Raw genomic sequence first — 22,777 nt, 5'->3', positions numbered from 1 at the left:
AGACTCCAGGCTGACAACTCAAGCTATTGTGCTGTCATATAAATGACTTTTTTTTTTTTTCGGTCTGAATCTGAACTCAGACTCCCAACTTAAGAAAAGACCAAAATCCTACCTGAAGCAATTCATTCAGCTCGCAGATCACATATTTGAAACATATTCCTTGACTGCAAAATGTACAAATATTTTAACTACCTATTGGAACTGAAATTGCACACCCAGTAGATCTCCGAGTATCTGCATCTCCTAAAAAAAGAGACAAATATTAAAATACATTTTCAGTATAAAAAAGTTTCTGTGATTTAAACCACACTGGAGGTTTAAAAAGCTGTGAAAAAGCATATGAGAAAAGGATTTTATTTCATTAAAAAAAATCCAAAACAAACCCAAAACCAAACCCAACCAAACAAAAAACCCTCCCCCTTTTTTTTTGAATCGTTGGTGGCACTTAAAGGAACAACACGTTCACTGCCAGAGCTGAGTTTCCATACCACAATGATCTGTGTCTGGTTGAGCCTGCCCATCCTGGTAAGCAGTTAAAAACTTCACAGAAGATACTTGCTGCAATGTCTGTTAAACAACCAGAAGAATCTTTAATAAAATATTTGAATATAAATCTTTTCTACCACTTTCTCCTTTGGACTGCAAGCAGTTCTATTTACAACGGCCTCGCTTATTTACAACTCAGCTGAAATCATAGATTCATTGGGTCCGTGGATGCTGCTGTCTCCTAAAAGGGCAGACTGCTTCGAGTCAAGTTTGTAGGGTTTTTGAGTTTTATTTCCAAAGACCGTAATCCCGATCCCCCCTGGGTGATTGGGAATCGACACGTGAGATAACAAAGGGATGTTTGCCTCCTGGTTGGAGCCTGAAGATGGCAAACTGGTGACGTGGCCTGTGCTTGTGGATCCACTGGCACTGCTGGGAGAACGACTCTTGGGAGGAGGACAGTGCTGGATCACCCTGGGGGGGGGACCTGCTGGCTGATAGTGGGCGGCCGGGAAGGCGGCGTATCCCGGCGGGATGGGGTATCCATTGATGGGGATGTAGCGCTGGTTTTGAGGTATGGGGGGCCCAATGAACCCGGCGATTTGGCCTTGGGGGATACCTTGGGCTGGAAACATGTAGTTAGGATACCTGGGATTGCTGAGGTTGCTGACAGGGCTGGCACTGAGGGAAGTTGTTTGAGTGGTGGCATTCCCTCCCGAGGGGGTAGTGGAACTCGTGTGGCTTGAAAGACCCTCCCAGGAGCGGAGCCGGGCGTGGATTTCTTTAAAGCGCGGCCTCCGGGATGGCAGGTCGTGCCAGCACTCTGTCATCAGGCTGTACATTCTGGGAGGACAGTCCTCAGAGCACGGCAGGAGTTGTCTTTTCCTGATCATCTCTATGACTTCTTGATTACTAAATCCGTAATACGGCTGGAGCCCGAAGCTGAATATTTCCCATAAAACGACTCCGAACGACCAGATATCTGAATCGGAAGAGAACTTGCCATACATGATGGCCTCAGGTGGCATCCAGCGAATGGGCAAGAGGGATTTGTTTTGAACTCTGTAATAATCTGCTGAGTAGATTTCCCTGGAGAGCCCCAGGTCGGAAATTTTCACGTGAAGTTGCTCCCCGATTAAAATGTTCCGAGCGGCGAGGTCTTTATGGACAAAAAAATGACTGGCTAAGTACTCCATCCCTGCTGCAATCTGCACTGCAATGTGGAGGAAATCCCCGTGGTCCAGGCTGGATTTTACAGTCCCATCCTCATCGCTGCTGCACCCAACATCTGAGTGGGGCGAGCGCATGATGAGGAACTCGTGGAGGTCCCCTTGGTTCATGTACTCAAAAAGCATGCAGACAGGTTGCTCCTGGGTCACCACCCCCAAGAGGCAAACGATGTTGGGGTGGTGGAGCTCAGCCATCAGGGAGGCTTCTTGCTGGAATTCTGCCCACTGCTGGGGGTTGTTAAAGTCTTTCAGGGTCTTGATGGCTACGAGCTGAGCGTGATCCATGCCTGGGAGGTAGAGATGGCCCTTGTAGATCTTCCCAAAAACACATTCCCCCAGCTCCTCCATGAAACGGACAGCGGAGAGAGGCAGCTCCTTTGCTTTGCTCTGTGAAAGAAACGACAGCAAAAACTCATCAGGGAAAGAGGGCTGGTAGCAGGTTTTTAAAGGAAAGAGCTTTTCACACAGGATGAATGGAGGAACACAGGAACTCCTGGGGCCACACAACCCTTTGGCAATGATCCCACTCAGCCCAGTGAGATTCCAGCACTGGGATGACACCACCAGCCCCAGCATCCCCAGCTCAGGGCTGTGTGCCACTTCTTCTCCCTGTGCACCCTTGTTCCAAGACTAAATTGTAGAATTCCTTTTTACCCTCTACACAAGATCAGATAAAAGCAGTGAGCATGAGATATAAATACCTACAGGAACCATCAGCATTTCAGCAACCACATTTCTGCTCTTGGCCTTGGGCATTTATGGACCTAAAATTGAATCTGACTGATTTCAGGAATTGAAGCAATTTGCATACTTTAAGTCCATGCTGAAGTGTTCTCTGGCCAAAGCCTGGAGTTTTAGCAGAAATTTTTCTTAAGAAAAGCTCTGTCCTTGTAGCAAATCCTTCCTTGACTTTGCTCTTAACCCTTTAGCATCCAGCAGAGACTTTTACTGCTCACACTTGCCTGAATGTTCAATCCTGAAACACGCAGGACAGAGGCACCTGGGAAGATGAGATAGTGAAGAAAATCAAAGTTTTTGAAAGCTGCTGCTGCTCTGGGCACATATATTCACCCTTCAGCCACAAAGAAGCTGTATTCTTGTCAGGCATTATCTTCCACAAGTGCTTGTAACACCTACACCCAAACTCACTCATTTAAGGTCCTCAGGATAGCCACAGGTAGTAAGGTTAATGAGTCAGGAATCTAAGTTTTGGGAATCAGTGTGAACATCAGCATCTGCACTCCTGAAATACTGGAACAGCAGCTTTACAGTGGCACTGCAGAACTGGTATTTAAAGAAATCATTTCAAAAAGAGCATGTTAGAAGCCAAGTCATTCTAATTGTATTGACCACTTATGACTGTTAGATAAATACTGCAGTAATAACAACCATAATAATGATAATAATAACAACAACAATAATAATAAAGCCATTGAAGCAGTCAGCCAGTAGACTGTACGGTGATGGCAGGAAATTAGCTATATTGTTGAGGAACAGATGGTTTATATTATCCAAATCCTTTAGGCTAAAACTTGTTTAGGTCTGGCATATTGTAAATTATATTTTAGTAATGAAAGTGAAATGACCTCTGTCTGACCTGAGGCTTGGGTTCCTCTGTTTGAACCAACAGAGTGGAAAACTATGAAAGAAAATGAAGTCATAAAGTTTTGGCAGGAAGGGCTCATTTCAAGTTAAGGGCTTATAAATCTGCTTTGGTTTTGTTTGACAAGTCTTTGTCATACATGGGTGTACAAAATGGAAAGGAGTGTAAAATACACAGGAGGCAGCAGGCCAAAGTAAACTGAGTACAAAGGGAGAGCAGGAAGAGCAGAGCCCCCACCTCTATCTCTTTATCATCCGCCTCCATCAGGTGAGGGACGAGATGAGCTGAGTTTATTGTATTTTTTGAAGGCAATTAAAAGCCCTTAGAACCCAAAGAGGCTTTGGGATGAAATGCTAACATTGTCCTTGGGATGAGCAAACACACACCTACCTCAGCTGGAGCTTGAAGCTTCAGTGTGCCTTCCCCCAAAGCTGCCACGAACGTTGGGCACGGCGCTTAGAAATAGGACTCAGCTTCCTTTCTTTTCATATTTTGTTTGAAAGGCAAGCAAAACGGTTGTGACAGGCCGAGGCTGGGATTCCCAGTGGGAAAATACACCATTAGCATAAAGAAGATGGGAAGTTTTTGGCAGCCTGTGGCTTGGAACATAAAAGGAAAGCGGTGGGGTCTGCGTTTGCAAACATTTCTGGGCAAGTCCCCGGGTTGTGTGCGGGAGGCGTCAGCGTGTCGGCAGCCTGGCTGGAAAGTCTGACCTCACTGCAAGGATCCAAACAGTCCCACTGCCTCCTGTCTAGCCAGGATTGTGCCCGAAATATCTAGGAGAATGAAGGACCAAGAAGCAGATCCAAATTTCCCAGAGTATTCCGTGGAGCTTGGATGGAAGATGGGGTTTTGATGCTCACTGGATTAAACGGTTTGGGTGCTGTTCCCAACACTTTGCTAAGGTGTGTGAGAGCTGAAATTCAGGACTTCCAAGGAAAATGAAGCTAAATCCACTGGGCCAGTGAGCGAAGGCACTGAGGGGGGTATAATGTAACAACTGAACAAATTCTGCCTTACCACCCTGCAACCTCCCACCCAACAACCCCCCTGGCACCCCAAGCCAGGAAAACTCTTCCAAACAGGAATCCAAATCTCCCAAAGTCTTCTGCTCTTTTTCTGAGCTGGAATTTTCCCTCTCCAAGATTTTTTTTTGTCTGTCCCTGCTGCACTGAGCCTGTGCTTCCAAGGACACACGAGACAGCACCCCTGAAAGAGCAACCAGTGCCTGGGTGGCACAGCTCCATCCATCCATCCATCCATCCCTACCCCTCGTAGCACACTCCCTATCCCATGGGATAGAGCTACAGCAATTATTTTCCCCAGGTTTCTACAAATAACTCTCTAATACCTAATTCTATAAACCTGACATTTAAGAACAAGCAATCCTCCCATAGCTGCTGCATTGAACTTAGGAATTAAACTACTCCAGGATTTACTCTGAGATGGAGAACACAGCTCCTGAAGTCCAAGAGCAACCTTTCCTGATGTGGATTGATTACTTCTGCTTAGTGAATACCCTCACCTGCAATATTAGAAGGTTAGAATTCACTTTTTTTTTCTGCTATTCAATGAAATCAGAGTTTCACTTCACTGTATCATTTTCAAACAGAAATAGCAGCTTCCTCAAAGGCATGTCTGACATTTCAGGTACCCCAATCGACACAGCTCCTATTTTCATCACTTGCAGATATTAATTTTCACTCTGAAAAGCTGCATATGAGCAATCTCCACTGGCATGCTGTGAAAAACAAGGCAAATCCCCTTTTTTTTCCAGGCTTATTCTGCCTGCAGGTGGCACACAGCATTTGCAGCCCTGACAGGGGGGATGCAGACAGGGCTGTGAACCTCCCCTCCACCAAACAAAGAGATGGGAGTTTAATCACCCTTCAAACTTAAATGATTGTTTTAAGAACTGTTTCCCAAACCTGGGACTATGGGGAAGCACAACACCAGCAACAAGAGCCACCACATGTCAGCTGCAAGAGCCACAACTGTGGGGGGATTTTTGAGGCTGTTTTGGTGCTTTTTATCTGAGAGAATGGGTAAGCCTGAAAAAACACAGGGTGAATCTTCTCAAAGGGATCTCAGCTGAGTGAAAGAGTCAAATGGCAGCAGCAGACCTGTGGAAAAACTCTCTTGAGAAAATGCTGAATCACATCTTTCTCTCCATGCTTTCCAAGTTGGACGAGGCACTTTGGAGCTGCTTCAGCAATGGACTGCTTGCTCTGCTAAAAACTAAAAACCTCCAGCTCCCAGATACACAGACACACAGCAATTACCTGCAGGTCCAGCACCCTTCCTGTGCTGCTGCTGAAAAAAATCCTCACAAAAATTACAGCTAAAGGCACCACCAAAACCCATGGGTTGGAAATCAGCTCAGTGGCTCAGCACAGAGCTGCTCAAAGTGTTTCAACCCCCCTGGTTTTGCAGAGGATGAGTGTGGCAGCAGCAGTGAGGGATTTACCTTTGGTTTGTAGGCATTAAGCATGGACATCTCCACGTTTTGTCCTCTGACATGTTTGGGCTGTCTCTGAACAGGAGGGGAGGAGGACTTCTGATTGTTGCGACAGATGCAGATGAAGAAGAAGAGCAAGGCAATGGCCAGGGGAATAGTAACACTTGGCACCAGGATATACAGGATTTCCATTTTATTCTTTTCCTTGGAATCCTTATAATCTGGTTCAGGAAAAAAAAAAAGAAAACAACAAACAAAACAATGAATGAAGTAGCCCACAGAGTCAAAGACATCCCTGGGTCATCCAGAAGCATTAAGAGGAATAAACCATCCAGATAGTACTACTGCCATCTACCTTGAATGCTGTTTTATTTCCTTAATATTAACAGAGCAATTCATTTTGTTCAGGAACAATTCTGGAAGAGCACAGCATGGCCAGGAACAATTTCCCTGCAGCAAGTCAGTGCAAACCTACTTGGGGTCACTAAATACTGAGCTGACCCCTCTGAGTGGACATTGCTGGGGGTGAAAGGAAGCAAGGGCCTAAAACAGGTCCACAGAGGAGCTAATTTCTAAAATAGCTCCTGGAAGAAAGGCTCTGGTGGGATTATGGACTCCTTATTTTAATATATCCATGGGGTTTTGGTGCTATAGTTTCCTTAACCCAGCAGAAATGTGGGGAGCTCTTAAACAAGGAGAGTTATATACTCTCATTTATTGGCACCTTCCTCAACATCTCCTACCATTGGCCACAGCATTTGTGTGGCCACCCAGGACAGGGGATCAAAATGTGCAACTGAGAACTTGTTTTCTAGTTAGTTTTAAGTGCAGGAGTGGGATTAGGGACTCTAGAGCAGAAGAAATGGAGAACACATGGGAAAGGGGAGGATATGAATAGAAATGGCAGGGTGTAGTCCTGGTTTTTATCCCAGAAAGTCAGGAAAGATGTTTCAGAAGCCTAAACACAGACAAAAGGTGTAGGATAACCTTAAAAAAAAATTCTCACATTCTGAGGACTTGCTCTCAACAGGCTTAATGGGAACACCCACCCCACTACCACCCATTACACCACCAGTGGGTCACCTGAAGGCCACAGCAATGAGAGCTAAAAGCTGGAGCAGGGATGGAAAAGAAGGATCCAGAAAAGTTTGGGAAGCCAGTTTAGTTCCCACAGTGCACATGCCAGCTGCAACAGTTCCTCCCTCCACACACATTAATTTTAGAAACATGAAAGCCTCTGCCCCTGGTGTCCAGCACAGTGTCACCAGGACATCCTGTGTCCCCTCCCTCCAGCTGCCTCTGCCTTCCCAGGGTGTGCTGCTTAGGCGAAGGGATAAGACAGGGATTTGGGGAGGGAGCTCCCATCCCTGTGGTCACACAGCATTGCCAAGGACATCCCATTCCATCCCATCTCACCAGAATGCTCCAGGCATGGGGACACCAAACCTTCCTTTGCCCTGGGGCTTCCAGGAGCCTTCATGAAGCTCAAGGTGGAATTAACACAGGGACAGAACCACTGATCCAGGGCACCCTGAGAATTCTGAGGATCACCTGGAGCTGCAGGACTGGTGGCTGTAACCTGGCATCTCCCAAAGGAGATGGTGAATGTCTGTGGCAGCATCAGGCTTGGAGGACTCTGGCAGAACAGGGAATGTTTTATTACTCCTCCAGGGTCACTTCAGTTTGTCTGGCTGTGTTTTCCAGGCTGGATTTGTTGAAATCCTTAGCGGCCCACACAGATATTTTTATGCATTTAATTAAACATAAACTTGATCTGAAGCTTGGGTTTGACTCAAACTGTGACAGAGGCAAAGTTCAAATGGTTCTGGATGTCACTTTGCATAACCCCTCTCCTCTTCCAGGCCCATGCTGTCCTCCTGCTCCTCCCACACTCCTTTTGGACCATTCTTTTTAGATTAAGTGGTGCCATCTGGTTTTTAATAGAGAGGAGAGGCAGTCCAAATATTTCCACAGCCTTTGGGAAACACAAGAGGACTAAAGGGGAACCCACAGCATGGACCCAGTGCTTAAAGGGGGCTACAAAGCAGCTGCAGACTCCCTGTTTCCAAGGATTCCCATGGACAAGACAAGGGGCAATGGGCACAAGTTGACCCTGGGGAGATTCTGATTGAGCACAAGAGGAAAGTTTTTCACTCTGAGGACAGTCAGACCTTGGAATGGTCTCCCAGTGCTGGATTCCCCCACTCTGGAAAGCTTTGCCTCAGCTTGAGGGGTGCTGAGACACCTCACACCAATATCAGAAGGGTGGGATCAGATGATCCTTGAGGTTCCCTTCCAACCTGACATTCTGGGATGCTGGGACTTGCTGGGGGTTTTCTTCATGAGCTGCTAACCCCCAGCAAGGACACACAATCAGTGCCCTTCCCCTCTCCTCCAGAACCTTCTGGTGTTTGCCTTTGCTAAGCCTCACATTGCTCCATGTTTCACACCTTCCTGCTGGCTGACAAACTTTTAGGAAATGGATCTGTTGTGTCTCAGGAGCCAACTGAAAGATACAGTTGAAGAAAGCAGAAGAAAGCATCAGCACGAGGCAGATGGGGACCTGGGCACTAGTTCATCACCTGAGCTATTCCAGTCAAAGGGAATTATTATTCTTATTAAGTAGCAGCCCCTGCTGTGTAGCCTCATTAGGTTAATAGGTTTCTTGGGAGCCACCCTAATTAAATCCATTTCCCATCTAGGCAGGTCCTGGAGAGGCAGAATGCACAATACTTATTAAAATGTGCTTGAAATGGCTCTTTCAGCCACTGCAAAACCAGGAGAATGCAAGTCCCCTGTGGTATTTGGGTTTTAATATGGAGATTAGCATTTAACAATTAAATTACTCCTCACCTGATAGAGCTCTATTTGTCTGTATTTAGAATAAGAATGCCCCAAACCCCAGCTGCACAGCAAGGACCATTTAAGGCAGTGGTGAGAGGTAATTAAACCCCTTGTCAGGAATTCCTTGAGCCAGCCAGCCTATCTCATTTATTATCTACTAAAACATTCAAACCAGAGCCTTTTGCAACACGTCCAAAAGTATCCTGCTTGATTTCAGATCAAAAAGATGGAGCCAGTCCTGGGATCTCAGAGCCCATCACAAGGAGCCTTGGCAAGCAGCAGCAAATCTCAAGCACCCAAACAGCCCCAAGTTGTAGAAAACACAAAATGCAAAAGGCTGAAAGGTCAGGCAGGGCAGTGGAGGACAGAAAATCCAAGAGCATCACTGCTGGGGGTCATCTAGAGACCCCCCTGAGCTTGCCCCAGAGCAGCACCTCTGGTGATGGAAAGCCAAGGAGAGTCCTGCCAACTGCTGGTCAGATAAATATTTTGGTGAAAAAAAATTAAAAATCTGAAAGAGGCTGAAAAAGATCTCCAGAACAGTTGATACAGATTGATCCCTTCTTGGGTAAGCAGTCTATCAGTGTGCCTAATTAACAAGAAAAAGAACTGAAGTTAATTGCACTGAAATAACAGCAAGGGAGATGCAGGGCTCTAAAAAGCATGGATGGATTTCAGAGATGCAGGTGATACAGCCCAGACTGTCTGCCTTTTGCCTGAGCTCCTCTTTCAGTAAGGACATAATTTATATCCCATTTTGGCATCGATTCCCCATCTTTCCATTAACTGGAAAAGACTTTGGAGCAGGCTCAGAACATGTCTGACTGCAGGAATGTTCATAGCCATAACCACAAATAATTGAATTTGGTTCTGGCTATCAAACTCTAACATCAAAAGGGATCTCCTTTCCAAGGGGAAAGGTAACATTACTGTGACAACTTGTAGGCAACAGAAAATTTGGTGTGAAACTTTGTACAGTGAATTTCCAGAACATTTCTGGTATGTCCATACAAAAACCTCTATTTTTTTTTCTCCTGATACTATCGTTATTTTTCATTTTAAATGCAGATGAAACAATATGGAACCATTCGTTCAGGTCTTCCAGCCACTTTCCCCCAGGTCTGAGAATAAAATGAGAGCTAAATCTCCATTTTTTTTCCATTTTGCAAAACCAAGATGCAGTCAGGGCAGTTTTGTCAACTTAAAACACAGCTAAGAGGAGCTGGTGAGGTCATTTCTATTTTTAAAACAAGGCCTGAGCTGTGTTAAGTGAGGTTTGGAGCTGTATTTATTATCTATTCCCACTTTGTACTTGTGAGACCTCGAATAATGTGTCCAGGTCTGGTGTCCCCACCATGGGAAGGACACAGATCTGTTGGAATGAGTCCAGAGGAGCCAAACAAAGATGATCCAGGGGCTGGAGCATCTCTGCTATGAGGAGAGGCTGAGGAGCTGGGATTGTTCAGTCTGGAGAAAACTCCAGGGGGACCTTAGAGCTGCCCCCCAATCCCTGAAGGGAACCTACAGGAAGACTGGAGAGGGACTTTTCATCAGTGTCCAGAGACAAGACAAGGAGAAATGGATTTAAACTGAAGGAGAAGAGGTTCAGACTGGATCTGAGGAAGAAGTTGGTGGTGAGACTCTGGAACCTTCCCTGGAGGTGTTCAAGCCCAGGTTGGATGAGGCTTGGAGCAGCCTGGGCTGGATGAGAGGTTTCCCTGCCCACAGCAGGGAGCTTGGAGGAGATGATCCCTAAGGTCCTTTCCAACCTAAGCCATTCTATGATTATTTTATTATATTTATTATATTATATATATTGTGTTATATTCATTTGGACTGCAGAGCTGTCCTGATGGTAACAGCAGCCAGGGATGCTGGGGCTGGAACACACTGCTGCTTCAGCACCTTCTGGGCACTGCTCAGGTGTTCCCTAAGAAATATTTTCATACCACCCAGCAAATGCTGGAAGGTCTCCTTGGGATGAGGATGCTGCAGATCCCTCAAACTTCTGTTTTGCACCAACCCCCCTTCCCACTGATTGTTCCAAACCAAAGGGTAAGAAAAAAGGGCAATTACCGCAGGCTGGGACGTCACAAAGTTCAGACTTGAAGTTCTCATCTAAGGTGAAGCACCACGGGGCATCCTTCTGGTTGCCTGGGTTACGGCAGTAGGAGTGTCCCCCGTTGAGCTCGGGGTACCTGATGGCAGTGAAGGTGTGAGTGTGGGGGTACTGGGAGTTCCAGGGTTGGCACTGCCGCCCCGACCGGGTCACGCTCACCGTCCCTCGGTAATCCACTCCTGTGCTGTTGTAGCATTTGTGATCTGGAGAAAAAAAAACAAAACAAAACAACAAAAAAACCCCAAACAAACCCCATATAAACTCAAAGCAATGGTTGGTGGGGGCAAGTTGCCAGCATCCCTCAGCACACTGCTGCTGGCCCGGGGCTGGGTAACCCAGTCTGGGAGCACGGGCTCCCAATTTGCTGCGGCTGTAAGGCTGGGGCTGCTTTGCATTGACATTCCTGGGAGGATTTAAAGCTTATGCTTCTGTAATGAAACCAGCTTATGCCAAGCGTTTTTAATATAAGATACACAAAAGAAGTAAAAACTACAGTGGGAACCTGAATCACAGCCATTATTTTTCCTGTGAAGGTGGAGGATTTGTTGGAGCCGTGTTTTATGTTTGACTGTTCAGATGTCTGAGGGCTGGGAACAGCTCAGCCTGATCAAAGAGCAAGCTCAGTCAGTGCCTAAAATTAGGCCAGGGACCCAGCCCTATAAATGTTCCTCCTGACAAGCACCCAAGGTCTTGCTGAAGCACCTGCAGGAAGATGGGGAGGCTGAAGCTACCCTCAAATTCTTCCCCTGTCATCGTTTCCTACCATCTATTCATTAGAAAAGACCCCAACCCAACACACAAGGTGTGAGGCCACAGGCAACTACAGAGAAAACTCAAAAAAATGATTTTTTATTTTCTACCCTCAAATTCTTCCCATGTCATCATTTCCTACCATCTATTAATTAGAAAAGACCCCAACCCAACACACAAGGTGTAGTGTGAGGCCACAGGCAGCTAAAGAGAAAACTCCAAAAATGATTTTTGCATTTCTCCCCACCCTCAGCCAGCCAAGGGAGCAGTGCAGGAGCAAGGATAACTCCAGAGCATGGAGCCTGGCAGCTTCCAAAGCCCAGCACTAGCTCCAACTCCAACACACAAGTCTTTCTAGCCAACCTTTTTCCTGCTGTTTATTTTTTTTTTTTTCAGGGAAGCCCAGACTGTTTCCACTTACTTTTATTTATGGGATCTGCCATGGGGATCCCAATGCGGATACAATTGACGGCTTCAGGGCTATCTGGCTGGGGAAGATCTTCACAGTTGGGCAGCTTTAATCTCATCAGAATCATGGGATTAGATCTTGCAAAAATATACTCTGTCTGACACAGGACATTTTCCAGGATTTCACACTCATCACGGCACAGGTCCCGGGGCTTGGGAGCTGAGGAGGTCTCATCACAGTAGGGGAAGGCGTAATGGCAGAGGGAAGGGATAGCAAACTGGGAGCATTTATCTGACAAATGGCTGGAGGTGCCAATCATGGTGAAGGCAGCTGTAAAATATACAAAAAGGATTTCACTTCACCCATTGGGAATTGGATTCCTGGGCTTTTGCCTCCCCAGCACAACCCTCCCTCCCCAACAATTGTTTTCAGATGTTCAGGTGATGGACGGCGCCTTCCAGAAATAGGCAGCACTAATTACATTAAAAGTTATTAACAATGCTGATCTGGCTGACAGAGAAAATACAGCTGGTTTTCAACGTGGGATTAATGTAACCAAAACCCCAAACCCAATTATACTACTTTTTTTTCTTCTTTTCTTTTCCCCCCTCCAAGTAATTTATAATGGTTTGCAAAGTCATAAAATATTTGGATGCCTTCTACCCAACAGGTGAAAACCAAAGTCCCTGCAGGCTGCAGGATGACATTACCAGTTCCTTTGTGAAAGATGACAGAGCCCATAATATTCCAAATGACTTTCCAAACAAAAAGGCAAGAGATTATGAACTGCTGGCTGTACAGAAACCACTGTGAGCAAGGCAAAAGTCTTTTTTGCAATGCTGACAGCATTTACAGAATGAAAGAAGAACACTATAGGGGAAGAGAAGCTTGGAATATTCTGACAGCAAGACAAATTCTGAATATAGACAAGATGATACTGACTATGATCTGGCCAAGATCTTATTAAAAAAACCAACAGAGAAGTATCACAATATTTATGAAGCTTCAGCTCAGATTCAGCACAGCATCTCCCACAAAAATTATGAAAAAAGCCTCCTTACAAAATCTAAAGGGAAAACAGATTCTGCTGAATTATTTGTGCATAAATTGCCTTAGGCTGGAGCAGGTTCACCTTCTTCTAGCACCTACAGCTCTCCTAAATGCTGCCTGCATGCAGCCACCTAAAGATCAACTCAGCCTGGTCTCTCTCTGCTTTTTAAATCTGCTGAGGAAACCACACTGCAAGGTAGCCTGTCCCAGACAGGCAGATAGACAGCCCATTCTCCTTGGAAAATCCCTTTTTAGGGTTTTTGGGATCAGCAGAGCCATGGAGGCTGCTGGCATCACCACTTCTGATGACTCCCGACACCGCACTCACGACAGGTCCCGGCGTGAGCTTTGTGGTGGGAAGCTCCAAGCAAGAGAGGCTAAAGAGCAGAACAGAACTCATATTTGCTCTTTTTTGGAGAGGGGGGAGGTTTTTTTCTTTTTTTTACCCACCTGTAATCTGATTTTCTATTTCCCCTTGCATGTGCAGAGACTCCATGTAGATGGTTCGGTTGCCGATGAAGCGCGCGCAGGCGATGCCCCGGTAGGGCTGGCAAAACCCATCCTCTTCATACTCATCCCTGCAACCCATCAGAAACACAAAAGCTTGAAATGTTTCACACAGAATTTTTGCAGCAAAACACCCTCCCTGGGGTGCTGACCCTCCCTTTGTGTTGGCAGCAGCCAACCTGATTCCTTCTGGGTGCTGGAGCCCACCTCCTGCCTTCCCCTCCACCACCAGCCTGGGAGAAGGGATTGGAGGGAGGTTTGAACCTTCAGGAATTCCCCTGGTGCTGCAGGTAGTTCTCAGTGTTTCCCAAGCCACCCCAAAGGGAATAGAAGGATTATAACAAAATTCTTATTGTTTTAAATTTGTTTTTTTTAAATTATTATTTATTAAGACAACATCTGCCTGGTAAAACCAGGTAGTGGGATTTCAGGTCAGGCAGAACATGAATTAATGTTGGATGAGATTCCTGGTTTTGCACGAGGGTGAGGGCTGTATTCAGGAATGCACCCAGTGTGATTAAAGAGAAAACAAACAGCCTGGGAAAAAAAAAAAGACATTTCTGTTTATTTAAAGCAGTTAACGTGCTGTTTTCTCTTTTTGAACCAAACTTGGACTTCATGTGGATAAACACAGCAGGAAGGTCATACTAGCAGAGACAGAATTTAAATTGTATATAGAAAACCAACTCCCTCCCAGCAGTGATACCCTCAAAACAGGAAATATTTCTTCAATGTTCCCTGAGTGTGGCAACAGCTACTGCTGAAACAGAACCAAAGCTGAGGCAGGAGTTAAACAGACAGATTTCTTTCGTTAGGTGCTTTGCTTGCTGCAATATAGGAGACATTTAATACATAAATCCAGATGTGAAATTATTTGCCAATATTCTTCAAACAAAGTAAAGAAAGGAAATTACTAAACCTCTGAAGACCAGCCCAGTCACTGCTTATTTTGAACTATCAGCAGTTAAGTGCTGGCACACAACAGAGACTTTTATGGGTGTTTTGAGGAGGGCTTTGCATGTGTGATCACTGAAACATGCATCCAGCTGCATGAATCAGCCTTTTCACTTTCTTGCTTTGAGAATCCACTTGGAGGATTTGAGGCCAAATTTCTGGAAGGGCCCACACATCACTTCTGCTCTCCCTTGGCAAAGGGAAAAGCTTCATTAAAATTTGCTAATAATTTCTTTGCTATTCAGGCCGGTACCCACCCAAGACATCTGTTATTTGGCTCTCAAATCAGGAAGATTTATACTGGCATATCCCTAAGCATGATCCCAGCTGGGTAAGCAACATGTTTCTTTCTTTGGGTGCTTTTTTGGGGAGCAGAATTCATCCTCCCTCGGATGCCCAGAGCCCAGCAGTGGAATCAGACTGTGCCCCTGACAGGGGAAAATCAGAGCTTTTTTAATCAACTCTGCCATTAGGTTTGACAAAAGCCACTTTCATCCCCTCCTGAAGACCTGGGCTGGGGAAGCTTGGAAATGCAAATCCCATTTAGCTTCTTTGAAGTCACCCCCTTCATTGTGTGCAAGGCCAGCCCTGCAGCCCCACTCACCAGCCCTGCCACAGGCCACAGCCATCTAATGGGATTAGCCAGGACCAGTGCTAGGATTGCCTTCCAGGACACCCCCAAACATAGAATCACAGAATTGGCTGGGTTGGAAGGGACCTCAGAGATCATCAAGTCCAACCCTTGATCCACTCCCACTGCAGTTCCCAGCCCATGGCACTCAGTGCCACATCCAGGCTCTTTGGAAATAGCTCCAGACACGGAGAATCCACTACTTCCCTGGGCAGCCCATTCCAAGGGCTGATCACCCTCTCCAGAAAGAAATTCTTTCTAATCTCCAACCTAAACCTCCCCTGGCACAACTTGAGACCCTGCCCTCTTGTCTTGCTGAGAGTTGCCTGGGAAAAGAGCCCAACCCCCCCCTGGCTCCAACCTCCTTTCAGGGAGTTGGAGAGAGTGATGAGGTCTCCCCTGAGCCTCCTCTTCTCCAGCCTCAACACCCCCAGCTCCCTCAGCCCCTCCTCACAGGGTCTGTGCTCGAGTCCCTTCACCAGCCCAGTTGCCTCCTTTGGACCTGCTCCAGCACCTCAATCTCCTTCTTAAACTGAGGGGCCCAGAACTGGACACAGGACTCAAGCTGTGGCCTCCCCAGGGCTGAGCACAGGGGCAGAATCCCTTCCCTGGACCTGCTGGCCACGCTGTTCCTGATCCAGGCCAGGATGCCATTGGCCTTCTTGGCCACCTGGGCACACTGCTGGCTCATGTTCAGCTTCCTGGCAATCCAGACTCCCAGGTCCCTTTCTGCCACTCTGTCTCCAGCCTGGAGCTCTGTCCAAGAGCACTTCCCAGCAGGCTGCCTTTGCCAGTTTTTTCCTAGATTACCAGCAACTTCCCAGACCTAAACAACTCTCCCAGCAAACATCACCAACGGGGCCAGGAACTGCCTTTAGTAAAAGCTTTGTAACCAGGTTTAGCAGGGGTTCCCTTAGAAGTATTTCATAAATTAACAGAAAAACAGAACCTCCTGAGATCGTGCTGTATTTATTTTTACAATACCCAGTGTATTAAAAATACATATTCTCAAGCTGGTGTAATTGTGGGCTCATTCCTATCAAACCCCATGGATTCATTTCTTTCTTCCTCCCCACTTTTTTTTTTCTTTTGCTTTAAGGATTTGAATGAGTACCCAATGAGAAAGAATCATAAATACAGTGCACATTTTGATATCTTGAATAAAAAAAAAAAAGAAAAAACAACACCCCAGACTACCATAGCACTAAACCAGTCTGTCTAAATGATGTACATCCAACAGCACTGCTGGGAAAAGGCAGCCAAGAGTGCCTTGTTCAGACAACCAAGTGTTCTGCAACCTCCTCTTCCAAGGAAAAACTGCTGCTTGATGCAGGAGGACAAAAGAAAAGCAAAAAGAGAGCTCAGCTCCAGGATGGGGCTGGGGAGACTCTGGTGCCTTCTAAGAGCTGCACCAAAAGGCTTCACCTTAACCCTAAAATCATGGCCCTACAAATCTGCAACCTAAACCCAACACTGGGGAGCTGCTTGAAAAGGGAGCTGAGTTCTAAATGAACGCTGATAGGTGCCAGCAGGAGGGATGAAAGATGGTCAGGAACACTCTGCTGTTCATTAAAAGGTGTATCAATAAATTATTTTGATTATTACATCCATCCCGTGCACCCCCTGTGCCTGCATTAACACTGTGTAAATTACTGGGACGTTGCTGAATAAACTGTATTTTGTTCCCTCCTCATTTCCCAGCTTCGCCCAGAAGAAAATGAAGAGTTTTTTTTTTTTTACTTGGCAGATATCCCTTAAAGCAAACAGATGAATAATATTCTGTCAGACTTTCCAAAGAGTAAAACCCAGTTGCTTGGGGCTCGCTTTGAAAAGGGGAACACACTGGCTCTGCTTCATAACAATATTTCAGAACTGTGAGGGCTGCATTTTACTTTGCAAAAAAAAAAAAAAAAAAAGAAGAGTATTGCCCAGACCCTCATGTCACTGGGTAATTTAGGGAAAAGTTCTGGGTAATATAAGCTATTGCTGGTTTGACACCCCTTTAAAGTCACAGAGCAGCGAGGGCTTAAACACTTCACTAGAAAAGCCCAGGCATAAAGTAAAAAAAAAATTAAAAAACTATAATGTTCTTTGACATCAGCAAATTTACAGAGTCCCTGAGACACCTGGCTCCTAAAAAAAAATAATTACAAAAATTCAATAGGCAAATGTGATCTGCCTAAGTAACCAAGTTAGTTGTCACCTCCCATTTCAGCCTGGATGAACACGATGCCTCTGATCCTGAGATGGATAAAGCAGCCCAAATCCATGTGAATTTGGGCTGGTTTGCATATGGGGTGGCAGCAAGTGGCCCAGGCTAGTGCTGAGGCCATATTATGGTCCCTGCTAGACCTGGGCCATACCAAATTCCCCCCCAAAAATCTTACATTTAGTCAAAGATACTGGTCCAAGAATCTCTCAGGGCTGCCCATCACTGCCCTCCCCTCCTCCAGCCCCTTCTGCTGGGAGGATTTGGGTGCTGAAAGGAGGGAGGTTTTGTGCAGAGACAGAAACAGGGCTGCTGAGAGCTGACATGTGTTTCCTGCTAAGCTCATCTGGGCAGTGCAGCAGCACCCACCCCGCTGCAAGCTTCATAAAAGACATTTCTTGTGCAACCCAGCCCTTGGCAAGGCTGCCCCGAAGCAATCACCCTCTGCTTTTCTCTGTCAGCTTCAGGAATTTTCAGTGTCTCTATCAAAATGACTCCTCTGGGGGGAGCAGAAGCTGCCTAAAAAAACCTCAATAAAGGTGGCTGTGAATTTGAATTAAATATTGACCCAAAAGCAATAAATGAGCTGGGGGGTCAGTCTGTGTGACTGACTCTTTTTTTCTCCTCAGTGACACTACAGAACCATCTTTTCCCTCCCCAAACTCCTCCTGCAGAGTCCATGGGCATTCCTGCAAGGAGGGCTCAAGCTGGTTGTCCTGGCTCAGCAGCTGCAGCTGGTTAGGGAACAACCCTAGGAGCAGCCTTTGGATCTTTCCTGGCACGTTTCTTACATCCTTAGTCAGGATGAACTGCTAGTCATCTGCTGGGAGTTAGGGAAAAGGCAGGAAACTTCTTGCTCTGAAGTTGTGTTTGACAAAGCTATTTTAAGGTGAGGTTGGGAAGGGTGCTCTGGTCCCTGTTTCTGGTTGCAGAGGTGAAAAAAACCCAAAATGGTTTGGAAGAGCAGACAAGCAAGGTAAGGTTACAAGTGCTAAACGTTGCTTCTTCTAGCAAACCTTTGTCCTGCCCAGAAAAAACACCTCTCCCTCCTCCCAGATTCCCTCCTGGAGCTGCAGTGATCTCCCTCACACCCCTTCCTTATCCTCCTCTCATCAGGCATTAAACCTCTAGATAAGGAGTTGATGGTGGAACCATCCCCAGCTTCACCCCATCACTTGGAATCCCAAATGTCATCAGAAGGGACCTCAAGGATCACCCAGTCCAACCTTTCTCTCCATGTACCATCCCAAAACTGTGTCCCCACCATGCTCATGCCATGCCCAAGGCCATGATGATGGTCAGTCAGGTCTTCTGGAATACACAGGAATGAACACCATGACAGTACCAAAAATTCAAGTATTTCATCTAACTCCACAGAGACAATTTTTAAACAGCATTTACACACAGGCTACTTAAATAACAAGAGAAATTATCTTCATTTTCAAGCTATTTCTCCATCCTATGCATTTTTTTTCCCTTTCTCTCCTCTGGAAGGACACCCACATGTCCCATTCTGCAGCTGCCAGGCTTTATCCCCCTGATAAAACTATTGCAGATTGTTCTTTGCCTGGGAGGGATTTGTACAGAAAGCAACATCCCCCTCTTTCCTGGGCCTCAGGACACTTCAAATACAGCTTTGAACTATTCTGAACTGACAGAAAAACTTGTAAGCACCAAAAGGCAATGTTGAACACTCCAAAAATGAGTTGCAGGGTTTCTGCAGCCCGTTTTATCTCTCACTAACTCTTTCCTGCTCTACCTATTTTTCTGAAGTTACAGCTTCAGTTCTGCTCCTCCCTCCCCTCTCCTTCCTTCTAACATTTAATTTGTCTTCTCTGACTCAAATAGGTCTTTCTTTTGGTGACCTAATATTTTAACCTTCAGCATGATGAAAACCAGACTTCACAAACCTGACACTTGAATTAAAAGTGAAACACATGCCTCAGCACAAGTTAATTAAAAATAATACCTATAATGTCAGCTTGTTTAAACTATTATTTGACCCAAAATTTGCACCCATCTGTAACTCCTGCAGCCCACAACTGCTACAAAAAAATGACAATAACCACCAGGAGCAAAAATAACCTGCAAAAATTCTGTCTCTGCCATTCCAGGTTCTTTTAAAGGATCCAGTGGACAAACCTATTTGCCATAGAATAGAATCCCAAGGTTTGGGTTGGAGGGACCTTAAAGCTCCTCCAGTGCCCCCCCTGCCATGGTCAGGGACACCTCCCCCAGCCCAGGTTGCTCCAAGCCCCATCCAACCTTCAGCACTGCCAGGGATGGGGCAGCCACAGCTTCCTTGGGAAACCTGTTCCAGCATCTCAGCACCCTCACAGCACAGAATTTCTTCCTAAAATCACATCTCAACCTCTTCTTCCACTTTAAAGCCATTCCCCCTCCTCTTCCTATGGCCCGTGTAAATAGTCCCTCCCCATCTTCCTTCTAAAGCCCCTTCAGATCTCCCTTTTTTTTCATTTATTTTTTTTTCTAAACAACTTTCCTAGGAGCTATAAAAGTAGGAACCCATCCTTTTTCTCTGCTGATGAGCAGAATGGGGGTTGCTGGCTTTAAGAGCACAAGATTCACCCTTTGGCCAGGGGAAGCAAACCCATTTTAAGCCCTTGGTTTTACTGGAAGAGTTGGTCCAGTTTAACAACTGGGAAAATATTTAAAGTTCCCAGAACTTGCCAGGTCTATCAGAAATCCTGCTGCTGACAGATACACAGAAATTCTGCTCCTCAGCTGGGAGCAGCCAACCTGCTTTAGAGAGCATCAGGAATTATATATTAAATGACATATATATATATTAAACTGAGAATGGCTGGTGAAAAAGATTGTTTTCTAAATAAGAAACTCATTCTTAAAGCCAAACAGGATTAAAAATGTGCTTCAGAAAAAATTAAGAGCTGGGAAACCCTAACAGGGATGGGCTCTTGCTTGGGTTTTATAAATAAATTTTGCCTTCCTAGGGAGCAGCAAAATACTGAGATTTGGGTTAATCTCCAGAAGGATGCTTAGCCCTAAGCTCCAAAAAGCCTGGCTGTGTAAAAATGGCAGCTTCCTGCTAAAAACTGGGCCAAATCCCTTCTAAAACTTTTGTTCTTAGAGAAAAAAAAAAATAGGACAGTCCCTGCCTTTTCCTCCCACCACCAAAAAAGAGCCAACATCTTCTGGCAGCATCATGAAAAGAATTAAGAAAATTACAGCCTCTTTTTTAAAAATTAGTTTTGGTCTGGTAACCAAAGATGGAAACAGGTTTGGTTTGTTTTTTTTTTTTGAAAGGGTCAAAGCTTAAAGTGTTTGAGCAACTCCAAGCAAAGCCCAGCTTGCTGGCAGTGACAGAGATGCTCCTGTGCAGCTTTTTTTCACCATTAATTGGTAATCAAGGTAAAAAAAAATAAATCACCTTCCTCCCCTTATAATTAGCATCATTTTTTAAAAGCTCCATGTGGCAGAAGAAGGAAAAGGTGCATATTTCTGTGGACTTGTCCAGGTTTGCAGGAAATGTAATTTTTTTTATATTTACTAACACACAAACCCCCCCAGACCCTACCCAATGGTTCTGTTTAGGTTTATTATACTACTCCCATCTTTTTATAGGTTTATTATACTACTCCCATGTGTCAGCAATTGAGAATAATGATTAAGTTGGACTTTGCATTAGAAGGAATTATGCTAATTGCCTCTGTGAATGGATCACAGATTTCTGAGACCTTTTACATGTGAATATTGGGGTGTTTTGATGGGAGTAAATTCTGGGTATTTATACCACCCAACTGTACCAGTTGTCAGTAAGAAATTGCAGCCATGCCTGCCAGACTTCCTACCTGTCCCAGCTGAGAAGGGTGACACCAGAATTTCAGCTGGAATTCTAAAATTAATAGGTATTGATAAGGTTAGATCCATGATATTTATTATATCAGTGCATTCCCTAGCTGGAAAAATATTATTTAAGATAACAGAACTGTTTCTAGAGCAGTGTTTGTTTTGATAAAGTCTGGCTTGGGATTCTTTTGCTCTTGTACTGGTTTTTTATCTTTGAGTAGGTGAAATGCTGGTATCAATATTAATACTTATCATGGGCTAGTGATATAAACCATGTATTTTACAGCTCCATAAAAAGAAAATCAAATGAGGATTAAGCCAAACATCATCTAAAAAGGCATGCCCACATACCGGCCATGCAGCAAAGGGATTTACTCACAGTGTGTGAGAAGAAAATCAAAAGGAAAGTTGGTATTTCTGTACCACCGCTCCTTTTATCCAGCTGGGGAACTTTATTTTGGCAAGGCCACCACTGCCTATTTTATCTCACAAAAAAACCCAAAAAAACAAAAAGCCCCAAACCAAAACACAACCCTTGTATGCCAGTGCTGGAGCAACATTCCTGGGGAAAATCCCATGGAGCTCCTCTGGGTTTACCTCCTGCACAACTGGGATCAGACTCCACCCATTGCCCCAACCCCAGCTCCTGACACCAAGCAAACATCCCCCAGATTGTTCCTTCCCATGTCTCAGTGCTAGAATAATATTTCCCCTCATATTTTCTTCCATACCAAGCTGCAAAAGGAAGAGCAAATCCTCACTTGCTCCTCGTGCCTGGGATGTTGTGCATCCCATGAGGAGGAAAAAATTGACACCAGGGACTTTAAATAAGTGCTGAAATGTACTTTGGGGTGTAAAACCCCAAAAGGGTCTGTCACAGAACTAGCATGGGTGCTGAAACTAAAGAAAAGGCTTTCAAGGTGCTGTTGAATCCAAGATTAAGAGGTTCTGCTACAATTCAAGCTCCAAACCAAGATGGAAGTGGTGAAACCGTCAACGAGAACATCAAGAAAATGCATTTATTTCTTTATCATGTAAATAAAGTAGTTTCTATTCCAAAAGTAATTTTAAAAGACAGTAAATAGCACCTACTAAACCCTGATCTTTTCAACACAGGTAGGTCCAGACAGCTTGCACCCAAGAACTGTGCAGGACAAAGTCTCCATGGCATTGACCTAACCCAGCTGGGACTGACACCATGGAAAGACCCTTCCAGGGACTCCCCATCTGCTGGCCTTACACCACCCAAGAGAAAACACTGGAATGGTTGGAACAAAGCCCAAACAGGCAGCAACAGAGCTGGTGACAAATCCCAGGAGCTCCACAGGGAAGAGACCTCTTGGGTTCACTTGGGCAGAGACAAGAGTTGGGTTGTACAGAGAAGAGGGTTTGTGGATGTAGCAGCTCATAAAGTCTTTTGATTTGAGGCAGCACCAGCATATTCAGAAGTTAAAGACAGATAAAATCAACAGAAAGACACATGTACTTTTTATCTTTATTTCTTTTTCCCCCAAGGATGTGCTCTAGTTAATTCAAACCCACCAGATTTGGAACTCAACATAACTCAGCCTGTGCTGTCCTTGGGATGGGCAGATGGAAGCCTGCAATGGCCTCTTCTAACCTCTAAAAACCTCCACATCTCTAAAGCAGCTGTGAACCTGGAAAGGGGAGCAGCTTGTGAAGTGTTTTTGGTGCTAACT

General features: G+C 45.3%; 1 protein-coding gene across 2 annotated transcripts in view; it reads right to left on the bottom strand.

Moving 5' to 3' along the window:
- Positions 1-398: 398 nt before the first annotated feature.
- The window catches only part of ROR1 (receptor tyrosine kinase like orphan receptor 1), a 152,456-nt gene continuing 130,077 nt past the window's right edge, over positions 399-22,777 (bottom strand). For both annotated transcript variants that reach the window (XM_030455609.1, XM_030455610.1), the window contains exons 5-9: positions 13,399-13,526; positions 11,911-12,228; positions 10,697-10,942; positions 5,786-5,997; positions 399-2,102 (exon numbers count right to left, since the gene is read on the bottom strand). In XM_030455609.1, coding sequence (XP_030311469.1) covers positions 675-2,102; positions 5,786-5,997; positions 10,697-10,942; positions 11,911-12,228; positions 13,399-13,526 — 2,332 coding nt within the window. In that variant the 3' untranslated portion in view covers positions 399-674. The remainder of the gene's footprint in view (positions 2,103-5,785; positions 5,998-10,696; positions 10,943-11,910; positions 12,229-13,398; positions 13,527-22,777) is intronic.

This window comes from Calypte anna, chromosome 8 (assembly GCF_003957555.1).
Source record: "Calypte anna isolate BGI_N300 chromosome 8, bCalAnn1_v1.p, whole genome shotgun sequence".
In the NCBI taxonomy this organism is placed as follows: Eukaryota; Metazoa; Chordata; class Aves; order Apodiformes; family Trochilidae; genus Calypte; species Calypte anna.
This window is presented reverse-complemented; position numbering and strand designations above follow the sequence as displayed.